Source organism: Pygoscelis adeliae, unplaced genomic scaffold (genome assembly GCF_000699105.1).
Source record: "Pygoscelis adeliae isolate BGI_AS28 unplaced genomic scaffold, ASM69910v1 Scaffold88, whole genome shotgun sequence".
Lineage (NCBI taxonomy): Eukaryota > Metazoa > Chordata > Aves > Sphenisciformes > Spheniscidae > Pygoscelis > Pygoscelis adeliae.
In genome coordinates this window covers 3,304,763-3,322,040 of record NW_008825616.1, presented here as the reverse complement: position 1 = coordinate 3,322,040, position 17,278 = coordinate 3,304,763, and the positions used below count along the sequence as shown (strand labels likewise).

General features: G+C 39.8%; 1 protein-coding gene across 1 annotated transcript in view; it reads left to right on the top strand.

The window, feature by feature from the left end:
* The first annotated feature begins 195 nt into the window (after positions 1 to 195).
* Positions 196 to 17,278, top strand: part of GHRHR (growth hormone releasing hormone receptor) — a 24,386-nt gene continuing 7,303 nt past the window's right edge. The window contains exons 1-8 of the mRNA XM_009333314.1: positions 196 to 252; positions 7,064 to 7,169; positions 7,793 to 7,900; positions 9,095 to 9,195; positions 12,120 to 12,217; positions 13,961 to 14,093; positions 15,632 to 15,785; positions 17,106 to 17,166. Coding sequence (XP_009331589.1) covers positions 196 to 252; positions 7,064 to 7,169; positions 7,793 to 7,900; positions 9,095 to 9,195; positions 12,120 to 12,217; positions 13,961 to 14,093; positions 15,632 to 15,785; positions 17,106 to 17,166 — 818 coding nt within the window. The remainder of the gene's footprint in view (positions 253 to 7,063; positions 7,170 to 7,792; positions 7,901 to 9,094; positions 9,196 to 12,119; positions 12,218 to 13,960; positions 14,094 to 15,631; positions 15,786 to 17,105; positions 17,167 to 17,278) is intronic.

Below are 17,278 nucleotides of genomic sequence, written 5' to 3'. Positions count from 1 at the left end.
AAGGTGGAAAGCAGGTTATATACAGCTTAGACAGTTGTTAATATTTATTTCCCACTTCACTGCACTGTTACGTCACTTCTGTGCAAAAAGATAAATGCTTCAAATCAGCAACTGACAGGAGAAAGGGAAGTCAAAAAGCAGGTGAAAGATGCTAAGAAAAGCTAAAGAAGTGAAGTCTGACTCTTGCTTTGGAACATGAACTCTACTGCTCTATACCACTGTGCTCTGTACACCCTGAGTCTGGCAGTGCTTGTAAGTAATTGCATGAGAAAAAGGTTTTACTTCATTGTTTTTCAATAATTGTTCATTTTCTTCTTGGAGAAGATGGTCAGATACAGCTTTACTTTTTGCATGAGTCTCTTTTCTCTTTATTTGCTCTGAATTCCAGTTAAACAAGGCAAGACACTCTGAAAAGTGTGAACAGTGGCAGAAGGGACACATGTTGTAGGATCTCTATATCAACGCATTTCACTGCTTTCTTACCACACACTCACTAAGGAGAAACAACATAATTGGCAGAACCTCCTTTTTTTTGGTGTGTAGGCTTTAAAAGACAGTGACAAAGAAGAAGAAACTGAAGGAGAACTGTTATATCAGAGCAGCTGAGTTTTGATAAAGTTTTCTTAAATTTCAGATTACAGCCTTATTAGTTACAATTTCATCTGCCTTGTTGATAGCATTAATGTTATTTAATATGTGAGCAGCTGAGGTGCTACAGGTAACAAATGAGTCGAACCAGCAGGGATGCTTATGGCAGAATTAGAAATATCCAAATGCATTAAAAAGCCTAGAGATCTTGCTGATATTTTGCTTTGGACACTGATTAGTAAACCAGCATTCAGGATCACAGAGATATCGGGAAAGGTCTGTGAAAAGTGGGGGAAGGATCTTTTCTTTGCTTTTGAGAGTAATTACATTTTCAGCATCTTCCTTTTGTGCTCCTTCTGCTATATCCTTTCTTCTTCCCTGGGAATCTCTTCTCTGAAGGAACATTTCATGAGAGGTGGCACAGCAGCTTGTTTTTTGTGGGTCAAGAGAAATAAAACACTGTGAAATGACTGAAAAGACTTTTTACTGATGTGAAGCTATGGTTTCCTTTGTATCATCTGTGTGACAAACTCTGCTTCCCTGTAACAGATAAGTACGATTGCTCAGAAGTAGAATATCAGGATCCAGTGCTAATAGTTAAAAATATCACTGAAGGTCTCTGTAAGAACGTGTCCCATTTATCCAAGAGAAATAACACTTTCTTCTATAAAGTTGGATTGGTTATAATACGATTATGCACTGATCAAAAACAAGTTTATGTGTAAGTGTACAATAAAAATCTCCTAGTATGTGTTGTGTATTTTATTATAATAGAGGATAGGTAAACAACTCTTATTTGAGCAGAAAATGGTGGAAAAACAGCCATCTGTTCTCATTGTTGGTGTAATTTGATAGTATGCTTTCCCTGGAAGAGCTGAACTCAACTTTTGGAGAGGTTTTAAATGCTTAAGAGACTGACTCGCAGCTTCCATAAACTGAGATTTTTTGCTGTCATTGCTTGTATGGTGCCTACTGTAATGTGAAAAGAATGCAAATATTGATCCATTCTGATGTATATGAGAGAGAACAGAGGAAAAGCATCATTCAAGCAGCAAATTTTGCAAGATGTTATGAAAACACTGAAAATAATTAAAAAAAGAGAAGTTTACTTTCTTATGTGTGCATTTAATGTCCCTCTCTAGAGCCTGATCTGGAAGAGGGTTTTCTTTTGTTGTTGGAGTTTTTTTAAATTTTTATCTCATTAAGAAGACTTTCAGCAGGGGCCCTCTGACAAGGGTAAAGATTTGCTTGATTTTCAGTGGTTGTGCTAACCTACAGCTCCACTTAATATATTAACTGATGGATATAGCAACTGCAAATTCATATTCTATTTGGAACGTATCAGTGTTTATTTCATTTGTAGTTTAGTTTTCCTTATCAGCAAGAAGATTCTTCTATAAAGGTATTCAGGAGGACAAACTGAAATATTAGCTATGGTCCTCTCAAAAAGATTTTCTATTTTGACTCCTGTTGCGCAATTCCTATCATTTTTGCCCATCTAAAAAGAATATTGGGGAAATACCTGTTCCCTTGTCTTCAGTCCAAATGGGGTGCAAATATGACCACAAGAAAAGCACTTATACTTTTTCTAAGCTATATTTATTCTATAAATGATAACCCGGCAAGCAGGGCAGGACCTTGCCAGCCAGAGCCCATCCCACCATTTCCAGTGAAGGGGCAGGGCAGACCAGGGGGCATATCAGCCTGTCAGGATCAGGGTCAGGATCAGGCCCCGTGAGGGGACTCAGGGTCAGACATAGCCCAGGCTGATCGGACAGGGCCATGAGGACAAGGATGGGCTGAGGCCCGGCTGAGACATCAGCAGGGCCCGTGGCTATGTAGGGCAGGGCTGTGGTGGAGCTTGCAACCACCATCCTACAGCATTGTTGGGGCAGAGACTGAGCTGAAAAGGGGTCCTGGGCCCATGGACAGAGTAGGGGGAGGCCCCAGGGCAGGCTAAGCAGGGCCACTAAGGCCCCTTAGGACCCTGACAGCAACTCAGTTTGGAGTTAAGCCGTTATTAATTTATTTTGTCTTATGGTAGCAGAAGCATCACGAAGGTGTAGCTGACTTCCACATGTCAAAGTCCTTTAAAGGTATCTAGTGCCCAGTGAATTTTCTGTCCAATTTGCTCTGCCTTAGTGAATTATGGATGTTCTGGAAATGCAAAGCTGTTGGAAAATCAGGGCCCACTAGGAGGCCTTGTGTTTGCCCATCAGTAACTCCAAAGAGTAGTTATCACGGAATCAGTTAAAAGACCGATCCAAAATTGATATCTTCAGATTGGCATGGACTTGGGAAGATGCATTCCAAAATTGCCATCCATCTGTTCTTTTCTCCTTCCATTTCCTCCTCTTTCAAGTTCTGCTAACAGTTACCAAAATTCATCAGGCACATCCCATTTTTTACTTGAAAGTTGCATGTGCAGATGCAGAATGGTTTCACACTGCATGATTAGGAACCTTCTCCCTAAACAAGCCTTATTGGGATACTGGTTCCCTCGAAAAATGGGAAACAAAAATGTGAAACTTCTCAGGTTTGGCAGGGAATTGAATCTAGGTTTGCTGCACTCCACATGAAGATTTAAGCAATAGACTCCTAAAAATGTGAGCAATTCAACTGGTGACAGCAGAGTTTAAAAGGAGACACATTATCTTCTGCTTAGCTTTGTGAAATGGTTGTAGCAGCTCAGCAAGGCCTACGGATCAGGCATACCTGCAGATCTCACCTGCTATATGTTAAGTGACTCTCAGGGAAGTGGTACTTTATATCTGTCCATCTTCATGGATGTAAATGACCATGAAAAGTACTAGAACCTCTGCTTCATGTTTCTCTACTAATTACCAGAATTCAGAAAAGGAAACAAGCCGAGTTTGGATTCCTGTTTTGCCTCATCTACCCAACACAAGAGGCTGCCTGTAGTGGAAGAGCCCACATTCATCCACCATAATATTAAACATTTTGTTGAAGACCCTAAAGTAAGATGGCAGCTAACCAGGACTTTCCCTCTAGTCCATTGAGAGAGGCATCTCTCCTGAGGACAGCTCAACTCCTAGCCAATCTGAATGGTCCTCTGGCAATGGTATGCAATGAAAAGACAAGAGGCAATGGGTACAAACCGAAATACAGAAAATTCCTTTTAAACACAAGAAACCACTTTTTACTGTGAGGGTAGCCCACCACTGGAAGAAGCTGCCCAGAGAGGTTGTGGAGTCCCCATCCTTGTTGATATCCAAAACCCAACTGGACGCAGCCCTGAGCAACCTGCTCTACTTGGCCCAGTGTTGAGCAGGGAAGTTGCATTACATGATCCCCAGAGTTCTGCTAGATTCAACCATTTTGTGATTCTGTGATCTGTGAGCTACAGAGGGAGTTTCTGTAGGGAGGATCCTAAGACAAGTGAATTACCAAAGTGGCAAACTAAAAGATTTTATGGAGCTTCATTTCCTTAGGGATCCTACAAACCAGAAACACTTGTCTTATTATCAGCTGAGCTACCAGGCAAAATAACTCTGTGGTAATGATCTGTGCACAAGCCTGCATAGTGTCAGTAGCTGTAGTAAGTGATATTCATCTAATTCAGTGCTGAAGCCCAAATTTAGAAAGTAACCATGGATTTAACTGTTAGGGGAATCCTCGTGAATTGAATCTAAACCATAGCTCATTCCATCCAAAAGTAAATGTATAAAATAATTCAACTGCTCTATGCACAAAAATGCTAGCTTCTCTCTGTTCTCCTCATGAAAGGAACCTAAGATGCCTAGACAGATAATGATGTCTCTGTAGATGTAGACACCAAAGGGAGCTGAATCACATACACAGACATATATTCTTGTCTTAAAGAATGGCTCATACCTCTATCCCATTATTTGATGCTTCCAGAAGTGGGCAGAAGGGAAGGAGGTAGAAAATGAGATTAAACAATTAAGTGTATAGATGTTTTCAGAGTAGTTTGGAACCTGATTCTACACCTTGTTTGGGAATAGTATTCAGAGCTGTCTGGAAAGTATAAGGGTCTGCTAGATGTAGTCAAATGCTCTAGGGGGATGAATATATCTAGAACACAATCTAGAAGTGGAATAAGCCTTTTTAGTTTATTTTACCTGAGTTTCTGTCATAGCAGATCTTGCACTCAGTGTTCATTCAAGCAGTGGTTAGCACTGACTTGAACATAAACTGTGAGACCATCTCTTAAGGTCAGATCTTTTTGACGGAAAAGGTAATAATTTAAATACCTGGCACTTGACCAGACTCACCTTTTTATTTGAGATGCATGTGGCAAAGTGTTCTCACAAGTCTGGAGACTTAGAAAGAAAAAGAAAAAAAAGGTTTCCTGGACTGGTGAATAAGCCAAACAAACTTGTTTTTGCCATGAACATTTCAATGAGCAAAGACAGTTTTCACAGGAAATATCTAGTAATTTTTTTTCCAGGAGAAATAATTTAGGAAAGTGCAAATGGGTATATTTCCTGCCTACTGAGGTTTTTCTGGGCACACCGAGCTGAACCAAAAGAATGTTGTAAAACAGTTTTTCAGTAAATGTGCTGACTGTTTTTTCTACTGACTAATAAAGCTACTTTTTGCAACAGCTGCCATACACGATGGGTAATGAGCTTTTCAGCATAGATGACTTTCATTGTCCCAGGTGAGTATAAGGGGGAAAGAATATATGTTGGCATGAGAAGAGATATCAAGTGAGAAAAGATGTTCAAGACAGATGCCAATTTTCTGTCACCCTGCCTACCATTGCATATCTTAGTGAAGTGGAGTCCAGGGTCTCCCTAGACTACCTGTTTTTACGGATCGGGGCTGACATCACTGAGGCATCCTACACATCAGATCTCTATCTCCTGGGACTAAGGCAATGGCTGGCCTCTGCTCCATCCATTCATAGCTACCCTTCTCTAACGTACACCAAACTTCATTCAACCTTGAGTATAGGCCCTCCTTTTCGTTGCTGCCTTAAACTGATCCATGGCACCTCTGTCTGCCAGTTTGGCAGGAAAACCACATCCTCCTAAAAGTGCAGTAAATGGGAAACAGACTAGCTCCTTGAAAGGCATACATGTGGATACATGCCATTTTCAACTGCCGGGGTCCAAACCCCAGAAGAGCAAAGGCTGTGCAATTAATCCAGTATTCTCCAGCATCCTGAGCCCCAGGTTGTTAGCTAATATGCAAGTCAAATGCTCTGCAGACCAACATGACATATGGACATTAACATGGAGGGGAAACACCAGCTTATTGGAATGGATATGATCTGCCCTCTGAATCAACAGAAAGCCAGCTATTTATTTTCCAGACTCCCTGAATATTAATCTTCCCTGGGTGGAACAAAACTGAGCCATATGCCAGCCACCTGTTCACCATACAAGTCTCATCCTGAGTTTATTTTCTGTTGTGTGTATCTGTGTCTTTATATCTACATTTGCACATACAGTGCACACTGGCACCAGTGGCCAGGACGTAGATGAGAGTGTCTCTGATGACAACTGGCTTTCTGGAACTGGGGACAATGGCTATGGTTGGACAAGGCACATATTGCTTTCTTCATGAAAAATAGACGTGTGTATTTCTGCACAGTGGGTACACCCACAGCAGTCATGGTGTGTAACGGCCTGCTGCAGACTTTGTCCTTTGGTGGCCAAGGTACTCTGGATCCTTTCTAATTCTCTTGTGGTGTTCATGTAAGCATAAATCTAAATAAGGACTAAAGCAACCAAAAGGTTCCTACTGTTAAAACACTGGGTGCCAATTTTTTTTCTTTACGCCAGCATACCAAACCAACAAATGCTTTGGTGCAGAGTTTTTTTCCAAAGAAAGGAGTTTTGCCTCCCACCCTGTGTAAAGAAGGGCAGATGACAGAAGGGAGAGAACAGATTCCTTCCTTTTGGAGTGAAGAGCTCATTCAGAAGACAATTTTACAGTAATTGTATGTGGTTTCAAGATGTTGTTCAGGGGTTGGCAGAGGCACGTCTACGCTGAGGAGCAGGTGGGCTCTGCAGCATGCCCTACCGCGCTGGGCCCTTCACTGTTAAGAAAAGGAGCCTGTCCAAGTGCACTCTGTCTCCCTAAGCTCAGATTTAGCAGGGGCTAAAGTCAGGGTGCAAATGAGTCCTGCACTCAAACCCGGGCCCTAGCAAAGAGGTCTTTTGTTATGAACATAGCCAGAGAAATCTTATAAACTTTCCAGTACAGAGCTGTAGCTGTCATCCTCTGACAGCTATACTGCCTAAGGATTTGCTCTGATGTAAAGTAGCACAGCTCAACTGCCTTTGACAGAGCTCATCTGGGTTCATCTGCCAAAAGCATTGCAATTTGTGCAGAGATAGTGTCACTTTTTGATTGCTAAGCCATAAGCTAGTTCTCTATGTCCTTAACACAGCCTTGTTGCAAAAGTGGATCTGGACTTAATGGCTCATGAGATCCTACCCAACCCCTTCTTACTAATCAGCTGAAACTCCTCGCCCTGTAGGTTGCTGGGAACGTCCACCCAGAATGTGATTTTATGACAGAGCTGAAGAAAAGGGAGGTTGAATGTCTGGAGGACTCAGAAGAGCATGGGAACGCAACACCACCAGGTATCCATGTGTGAGGGATGAAAAGAGTGACAGAGAAGAGACATCCTACCAGAGCCACACGAAGCCATGCTGCCAATGTGCATATTTGAGTGTTTTATTTATTGTCGCACATCCCTGTTTTCTGGTCAGCTCTTCTTCCATCTAGTCCCATTCCTTTCAATCCTTTTTTTCAACAGTTTTTTCACATTCAAATATGGATAGTCAATCTATCCGAGTGAATCTTTGTGTCTTTGTCCTATTCCTTCCCCAACTTGATGCTATCATGGCATCATGCTTGCTATGTGAGGGTGTGTTGATCTTTAAAAATAGGGTAACCCCTTAACAAGTACCGTAATCTAATCTTTCTTCCAGCATCACTCTCCATCCCATTTCCACAATACATTTTCATGTATTACATTATGTGTGAAAACCCACCCCAGTCTAACACAGGGGGTCTATCTAAAGCAGATTAAATAGTCCTCTGGAGGTGTTTGTCTTTCACTATAGAATAAAAATAGAGGCTAAACTATTTTTATAAGATATGTAAGGGGTGGAGGGTCAAGGTTTAAAAAGGTGTTTCTTTCTTTTTATTATTTTGCTCAAATATAATTATGTTTAAAAATTAATTTCATTTTCTGTCTGAGGTTGCAAGAGAACATGGGACAAATTACTGTGCTGGCCAGAGGCAGATGCTGGAGACACTCTTGCCTTACTGTGCCCAAACATCCTCTTTCACTTCATGAAGGAGCCAGGTGATGTGCTATCATGGTTGTACTCCTATTGTTGTGTTGCATGCCTGGCAAAAACATTTCTAAAAATGGGGGGTGAAGACAGAGCATTGCAAGTTCCTGCTCTCAGGATCAGAGAATTACTGCAAAGTTTTCAGTAGGATCTGAGGGATCTTAGCAGTTCTTCTCATATTTTAAGCATTATCCATAACTGGATATAATGCCATAGTCTGTGATGAGGCCCTGAGCCAAATACATCAGTAGAGTGATTTCCATTGGTTTCCATAGGCTTTGGGATCAGCTTGTTGGGTGTTTTCTACAGAACTCGTATGGGGGTTGTCTAGGCCAGAACTTAAGCATAGGGCTTTATGAGATTTATGCTCTGGTTAGTGTAGGACGAAATGAAAAGCAGAGGAATGAATAATGTGATTGTTCTTTAAGACCAAGGTTGGAGATACAAAGCAGAATTTTATCATTGAAGTAGCATGTGTTGGGTCAAATGCAAGACTGTGCAAACCAATGCCTTTGTGGCTGCTTACTCTCTGGGTAAATATGGCTAGGAACAAACTGCAAGCCCATAAGGAGGAAGCAATCTTCCAGGAAAGACCTAGATTTGGCAGTTCCACGAGAAAAAGAAACTCTGCCTCACCCAACACATGCTAGTTATAAATGAGGGATAAGAAAAATCCCTTTCATCTGTGCAGATTCATTTCCTGCCCTGGGATTCTCTTACTTATCCTTCATCTGACCGATAAATCTTTTTATGGAAATGTGCTGTCCTCATAGAACAAACTGCTTATTCCAGCCTCTGATCTGCAACGAAAGAGTAAGCCCCAAGGAAGGTGGGAGCGAGAAGGGATACATTAGAGGGATGAGCACTTAACGAGGCAGAGATCTGATGAAGCAGTGCTTCCCAATCTTCTTCAATGGACTTCCTTGTCCCTGATATGATTTCTTCCTTACTCCTTCCCACCTCTACCTCTGTCACCTTGGTTTTCTCTCACTTCTTCCCATTGTTTGCCTCCAGATAAAGTGAAAAGTTTTGTATCTGACTACCTGAATGTACATATGCAAAATGTCCTATCAACTTTGTCAGATGCTAACAGAGATGATCCTCTCCTCCTGGTACAACCTTCGTACCAGCAAGAGATCTCTTGTTTTTTTTATTTTCTGTGTTATGTGACTCTTCATAAGAAAAAATAAGTGCTTCTGTTTCAGCTGGGATGGTAAAAAGGAACTGCACAAAGAAAGGCTGGTCTGACCCATTCCCTCCCTACCATATTGCTTGTCCAGTAGAAGATGAGATTCCGCTTGAAGAAGTAAGTTTAATTAAATAAATATATGTGAGTGGTGTGCTGACGTTATAGGATTCCTTTCTATTCCTGAAGACCACTAGGGAGGAAACTCAGCTGAAGCTGAAATTTCTTACCAAGTATGGAATGCAATTCAAATTTTACTGTAGTCACTTATTTTGGAGAATTACTAAGGATGTTTTATTATTCAGGTATAAGAGTGTAATAAAAACAAAGCCAGCTGCAAATTCCATACAACCATGCAGTTCTGTTGAACTCGCTCGCAGATATAACAGCTAGAGACATATCATGAAATGTTCATGAAATATGAATTAAGACATTTCAATAATATCAGTCAGCAAGATGATTTTGTGACATCACAGCATCAGTACAGCAAATATTCTGTTATAATGCTACTGTTCCAAACTCAGCAATATCTAAGGACAAGAGGGGTTTCTGTTTTCTCATCCTGCCTAGCGTAAAATATCTAATTCAACAAGGAAAAAACAAATTAAAAAGTTTCAAAATCTACACCTCTGTAATGCAGATCAGAATTTGACATATTTCTTCAGCTAGATTTGCACAATTGCTGATATTTAGAGGTTATATGTACAGGGAAAATAATGTGCTTGATCTCTAACAAGGATACAAACATATTGTATAGGTGTGCTTATATTGTATAGGTGTGCTTAGCTTCCTGTAACTCCTCTTCCAAAGAAAAAAAACACTTTAAGTGATTAAAAATTAGCTGTCTGGTCTAACTTTAGATCTCTACCCTTCTTTTGTACAGGCTAAAGACTGCACTTTTGTCTTTATTTGTACAAGTCAGGTGAATACTATCCTTTTTTGTACACTATAGAGAGAATGAAAATGACATTTATACTGTAGTTGATGAAGTCCATTCACCTTGCTGGAGTGAATTTAGTTTGTATCATCATGGGGAGATTTCTCTTGCTTTTCCACTACTTTTTGTACTTACTATCATGCTGTTTAACTCAAATGTCCTTTCCAGCCTCTAAGCCACAGTACCTGCTGCTCTCCATAAATAAACACTTACACTGAAATGCAACTCTCCTCTTTCTTCTTTTATTGCTTCCTTATATTTTTGGTGTAAAAACAATCTTAAATGAATCTATGGATTTTTTTTTAGTAGTAACCCATATTTTACCTCAAGGTAAACTCCTCAGTTGTAGGTTTATCCACTTAAGGATTTGATTGTTTTCTGTGTTTTTCATCTCTGATCTGTAAGTGGAGGTTGCCAACTAAGGTCAGCCTAGCACAGATTTGAGGTGTTTCTTATGGAGTGGTGCCTTCCAGGCTTACTGGCTAGCTTTGTAGCTCTGAGGGACTTCTCTGAGCTCTGGCTGGAATTGTGCATAGTCAGGTACATGGGTAATCACGGTTCATCCACGAGACAGAAAAGGCCACTATGCATGGTTTCCACATCTTTTAACTTCATCAGTCTCAAAAAATTATTGTGTAAGTCTAAGCTAATCACTACACGGTGGATCTATATTAGTGCTTTGGTCAGGATCAGGTGGGAGCTTTTCAAGGAAATCTCTTGGTTATCCCCACTTACTGCATTTACAGAGGGGTGCTCTCAGAAAGGATGATCTGGCTTCCTATGAATGAAACTAACCTGGAAGACAAATGCAGGGTGCACCTAGTGTGCTCTGACCGATAATAAAAGTTCAGCCCACGGGATTGGAATATGGCTAGTCAGAAATGCACACAGCATGGATGTAGGGTCCTTAGCACCAAAGGTTTTGCTCTGCTAAACCAGACCTATCGACCTGCACTTGTTAAGGCAGGTGTAGTGGTAGACCCTTTTTCTTGCTGACAGAAAGTGATAAGGTCTCATCTTACAATGAGTTGAATTGACTTCTGGGAGTGCTTGTTTTTCTTCATTAACTAGAAAAGAAACAAAATAAGAAGAAACAGGATTGTGTTAACAATTAAACTGTACAGCCCTATGGCCGTGCTCTCACACTGCTCATTTGACTATACACTCAGCTGCTCATACTTAGGCAGCTAATTTTTAAGCAGCTAAAATAAATGAAATAAATCCTACCCAATGTCAGCCTTATAATGTCTTAAATGCTACTTAAGGCTCAAAATGAGTATCTGCCCTTCCCCACAGTGAACTGTAACAACTCATTGCATAGCTGTGTAGATTTTAGGATATAAAAACATTGAAATGGGACCCAAGAGACAGACCATGCTAGATTGAAGGGAAAGATTTGCAGCCTAGAGCTTATTCATTCTATTTTCTGCTTCCATGTGTGATAGTTGAAGTCAGCTTATCCTCACTCAGAGATCATGTCTGATAGAAGTGCCATTTAAATTGAAATGGATTTTGACTGACATTCTGACTGAGTAACAATTGAGTTTGGAAGCAAGAAGAAAAAGGAAAAAAAAACAACCCCAGGAAAAAAAAAACCACCAACACAATAAAAATGGAAAAGAAGAATAGACGGGAAAATTGTAAGTAAGGAAGCAGAAAGAAGGAAAGTGGAGAAACATAAGGAAAGGCTGGCAGAATTCTGTATTCATTGTGCAGCCAGCTGCCAGCAGGATTGTCCTACTATTGCTGTGGAGAAAACGTGGTATAAAATGCAGTGCTTATAAAAATGCATAAGAGTTTTTACAATGCCTTCGTGGAAGATTGGCTTAATTTTTTATGGGTTTATGAATGAGCTGGAAACCATCCTGATCAATACCTGTTCCTTTATCAAACTGGGCTGTATCCACCTAGCTATGGAATGGGTCTTCACAAAAGAAACGTAATGAATGATTTCAGTTGAATTTTGCTGTGGGATTAAAAGGGAGAAAAAAGGCAGTCAGGGATGTGAACATATTGGAAGCACCAAACCAAGCAAAACTGCCAGAATCAGTAAAACAGATGTAATTTGGCTGCAAGTTATGTGACAAATCATTCTCTTCTTTTATAGCAATCCTACTTTTCTACTATAAAGATCATCTACACTGTAGGATACAGTGTATCTATCACCTCACTCATTATTGCCGTGACAGTTCTTATTGCATTCAGGTATGTAAAGTTATCCTCTCACCTCGATTCTTTTAATAGTTCTTAGTATCTTAGACTGTATGAGACAACATTAGACATAACAAAGTAATATAGATAGAAATCCAGAAGAATAAAAATAAATTTTTCTGTCCATATTGGTTTAGTAATATTAAATAGAGGTTAGAAATGAAAAGCAATCAGAGCGAGCCAGACATAAGAAAAATCCAAACTAGGAAATAAACCCTGACTGTCTATTGGTAAAAGTCAGCAATGCTGATCCTAAATAACCAATAGATAAATTTGCTTGCTTTAGCTGGAATGAAGATAATTTTTTTATAAACTATGTGTATTTGCCTTTTATGGCTTCAGTGAATTTTATGTTAATAAGAATATACACAAAGAACTTGATTCTGAATCCATGTTCTTGTGGCACTGTATATATTACTATTGAAACAATTACAACTAAAGACATGTTTTGAAAGTTAGGCTCTGAATTTGGCTATGTTTGGTAAGATTTCTTTCCTACTGAACTATCCAACTATTAGGCATTTTCAGGTATAATTTAGAGTATCTAGAGTAAAACTGTTTATTTTCTCATTTAATGTGGATTTGATGTTTGCTGCCATGTAGGTTTTATTTTATTAATCTTTGATTATTTCTTGTATTTATGCAGGACAAAAGGGTTTTACTATTATGCTGTGAGAATCAGGTTTCTCTGGGGAAAGTTTCTTGACCTCTGCTGGTTCCTAGCTCATGTCTGGAAGTCAACAGATATGCTTATTGACATCCACTCTGACCTCAGGAAAACAGACCAGCCCAAATAAGGGGAAAGAAAGAAACAATGGACTTAAAGAGACTTAGCAATAGGGAGGAAAAAGTTATAGTTAACAATGGGGTTGGCATTTGAGTTCAGTAATAAAATTCTGCATACTCAAGTGAGTTTTAAGATTACGTGACCCTGAAATTACTGGATCTAGATGGAATTCAACATTTAATGGGGCTCTTTGCTAATTAGCTGAAGTCTTCACCTCCAAATGAAAACATAAAGTTGAAGCTGTATAACTCCTCCAAAAGTCTGCATTTAATAACAGTCAAAAAAATAAATCTGAATTAACTGGACGTGAGAATTTAAAGTAGATGTGCCAAATTGTTTTAAAGTAATTATCTGCATTCACTTAATTCATAAGATTAACTTTGGTAAATTAAGGAAGAATTCTTTAATTCTGGAGAAGGCTGTCTGCACAGGGATTTAACACCATTTAACTCACCCATGGCATTTTGCCGTATAGAAAATCTTGCTATGTTATCGTTACCCTGTTCATTGAGAAAACTGTCTAGTTAGTCCAGGACATCTCTGCGTGCTTGCTCTTGGGAGAGGTTTAGCCACAGTCAGAATTGTACCAGTAAAGATCATTCCTCAAATGCAGGTTTCTCTTGGCCCCAAAATGATGCCAACAAAAAGCCTGGCTCAGGTATACGGAACACAAACTAAAACTGAGATTCCTGGAATTTGGCAGACCAGAAACATCACCAGGGTGCCACCTAACAAGGAAGGAGATTAAGATGCAGACTGTGGGTGAATTGCTTTACATGAGGAAGGTTTCCATCTCTGCCTGCCTGCAGAGAGAGCTGAGTGGATGAAAGTGTTCTTTCTATATCTGCCTGAAAGTACCTGAGAAGAAACAAGGACTTATTGCATATTTGAATTATTGCCAGTACAAGACAGTTAATTACCTCAGAAGGACATTTCTTCTTTTCTTCCAGGAGGCTTCGCTGTCCCAGAAATTATATCCATGTACAACTCTTTTTTACTTTTATCTTAAAAGCTATTGCCATTTTCATTAAGGATGCTGTCCTTTTCCAAGAGGAAGACATTGATCACTGCAGCTTCTCTACAGTAAGCACATGAAAAGCAGGATACTGTGGCACTTGATGTCTTTGCATACCATGTATATATGGTTTCACTTTTCCTTGCTCTTTTTTACTATTTTTTTTTGTTGTTGTTGTTCTAACCTGGTAGTGAAAATTACATAATTCTTTTATTCAGTATGTTTTACCTCCATAAGTGTGCACCTCAGAACTTCTGTGTTCTGAATGCATCAATTTGTGATCCTGTAGAACTCTAAATCAGATCTAGACTTTGCCATAGAAAAAAGCAGCATCATTACAGGGTTACGTTTCTATAATCTGAAGCCTAAAACTGAAGATCTCTGAGTACCTCATAACACAACTTTTAAAAGATGTTTCTTCTGGAAATGTTGTACTTCATGTTCTGACTGGAAGCTCTGAATTGTAAAACCACAAGACACGCAAGGTACTAGGCAATCAACTTAGCTTTGGTCCAGCCACAAATACTGGCAATGGTTTTCAAACAGAGGTTTATGGGATGATTCTTATGCATTGCTCATGGACACACAAAAGTTTAAAACTGAGCCTAAGTAGGAAAGTGAAATATGATGTGTCCTTGAACATACCTTTCTCCGAGGGCTATGGACCATTTGACTCTACTCGTATAAGCTACGCTGAAGGCAGTGCATTTGTGGGAGAAATCATGTGCTTGGGAGACCAATCTTTATTTCTAGCATAGAGATATAAACCAAAATACAGTGGAGATTCCAAGCTATTATGACGGTTAAAGCCTTACTATTCAGAAAGCCATATTATATTTTGTCCTGGTTTCGGCTGGGATAGAATTAATTTTATTCCTAGTGGCTGGTACAGTGCTGTGTTGTGGATTTAGTATGAGAATAATGTGATAACACACTGATGTTTTAGTTGTTGCTAAGCAGTGTTTATACTAAGTCAAGGACTTTTCAGCTTCCCATACTCTGCCAGTGAGGAGATGCACAAGAAGCTGGGAGGGGGCACAGCCAGGACAGCTGACCCAAACTGGCCAAAGGGCTATTGCATGCCATATGACGTCATGATCAGTATAGAAACTGGGGGGAGTTGGCTGGGGGGCAGCGATTGCTGCTCAGGGACTGGCTGGGCATCAGTTGGTGGTAGGCGAGCGGTTGTATCACTTGTTTGTTGGGTTTTTCCCCCTGGGTTTTTGTTTCTCTCCCTCTCTCTCTCTCTCATATCCTTTTATTTCCCATTACAATCTATTATTATTATTGTTATTGTTATATGATTTCAAGTATTAAACTGTTCTTATCTCAACCCACAAGTTTCTTACTCTTGCTCTCTCCCTTTTACCCTTCCGATTCTCTCCCCCATCCCACCTGGGGAGGAGGGGGAGCGAGCAGCTGCGTGGCGCTCAGTTGCCGGCTGGGGTTAAACCACGACACATTTGAAGCTTTCCCTTTAAACATGCATTTAATTGTGAGATCTTCTTTGTAGATCTCAGCCAGAATTACAGATGCCTACTGCCTCTGCAAATAAAACACATGTATGCACAAGCAATGCCAAAACTATGACTTTCCTGTTCCCTAGACTGAATGCAAGATCTCAGTTGTTTTCTGTCACTACTTCACGATGACAAATTTCATGTGGCTGCTAGTAGAGGCTCTTTATCTAAACTGTCTACTACTCTCATCTCTTTCTCATGGAAGAAGATATTTTTGGTGGCTTGTTCTCTTTGGCTGGGGTAAGTAAGGCTTTTACATGAAATTAATAAAAGGCAAGATGTTACAAAAGGCTTTATCCATCCCATTAAAAATACTGGATATGGAATCTAGTCTGCCTAATTGAAGTGCCCAACTTGGACATTGCTTTGATTTTATTTTTCAATGTATACTAGTGAAGAGCAATCAAGTTTTTTTAAATACGGCATTAAAGTCCCTATGAAAGAATTGGAAAATTAAGTACATTTGGGAACACACAGAGAGAGAGATCCAGTCTGCTTGACCCTCTCCTCCCCACTGAAAACACAGATTCTTCTAAGGAGCTATCCCAATCACCTATCTTAGGTGTACCTTGCTTCAGTTCATGCAAGAATATAATTACATAGTCGTCTTCTGAGAATGGGTCCATCTGGAGGCATAGCAGGCATTTTTGTAGTCCTGATGCTGCTACAGCCCATCTTTTGCATTGGGCAATTGTGTGAATAAAGGGGCTCTATCCACTAAATAACAGTGCAGGCATGAGACAGCAACATCCACACTCCTTTTTCTTGTAGTCTGCAATAAATCTAATTGTTTAGAATTTTGTAGTGACTCAGAAATCAGAAATTAAGTGGTTTCCCACATAAAGCTGCTGTGTAAAGGAAAAAGCAGAGAACTCCCTCCTGAGGATATATGGGGCAGGTGAATGCACTTGCCCAGGGGAATTTTTGATGGGTTCAGGAAGGCAATCTATACATGTTGCCACCAAAGATTAAGGCTAGGCCTCACAAGTAAGCAGACTGAATCAGTTTTTGTGTTTTAGGGAGACTTCAAGTGCCTTTTTAGAAAGATGTAAGGTAGGCTGCATCACATTGTGTGTTTGTAAAGTGGTAGCATTACTATTATCTTAAGATTTGGTAAATTCTATTCCCCAAATTTTTGTCATGCAAAAAGCACGCTTACTAAGTAAAACTTGGTTTTAATGTGCTATCTGCATGCAAGTGCTAACTTCAGGTGAGATCACACGTGTGAACTGTGCTCATGTTAGTGAGAGGTTGCAAGGTCAGTCCTCTGTGGCAGAACTATATCATGTGCAAAGTGAGTCCCTTTATATTTTTACAGTGATGCATGATCACGAAACAGTCAATGCCTTAACTTGTTCCATTCCATCACGGGTACTAGGAGATTTCTTTTTAGGCTTATACCACGAGTCTAAAGCAATTCCTGTTACATGAACAGGCCACAAAGGGTAATTCCAGTTCTGAAAGTGAGTGATCTGTATCATCACAGCAGAGTGTCAGTGAACAAGATCTGGGTTAATTGATGCAATTAGACAACCACAGTTTTGTTTAACTGTCTAACAGGTTTTCCAACGCTTTTCACCCTTATATGGATTTTAGCAAAATTCTACTTTGAAGACACAGCGTAAGTCAATATTTCCTACATTATTCTAGATTCCTGGGATATATTTTAAAAATAATAATAGTGATGAAGGCTTATGTAATTTCAATTACATAGGAAAATAGTATCAGTATAT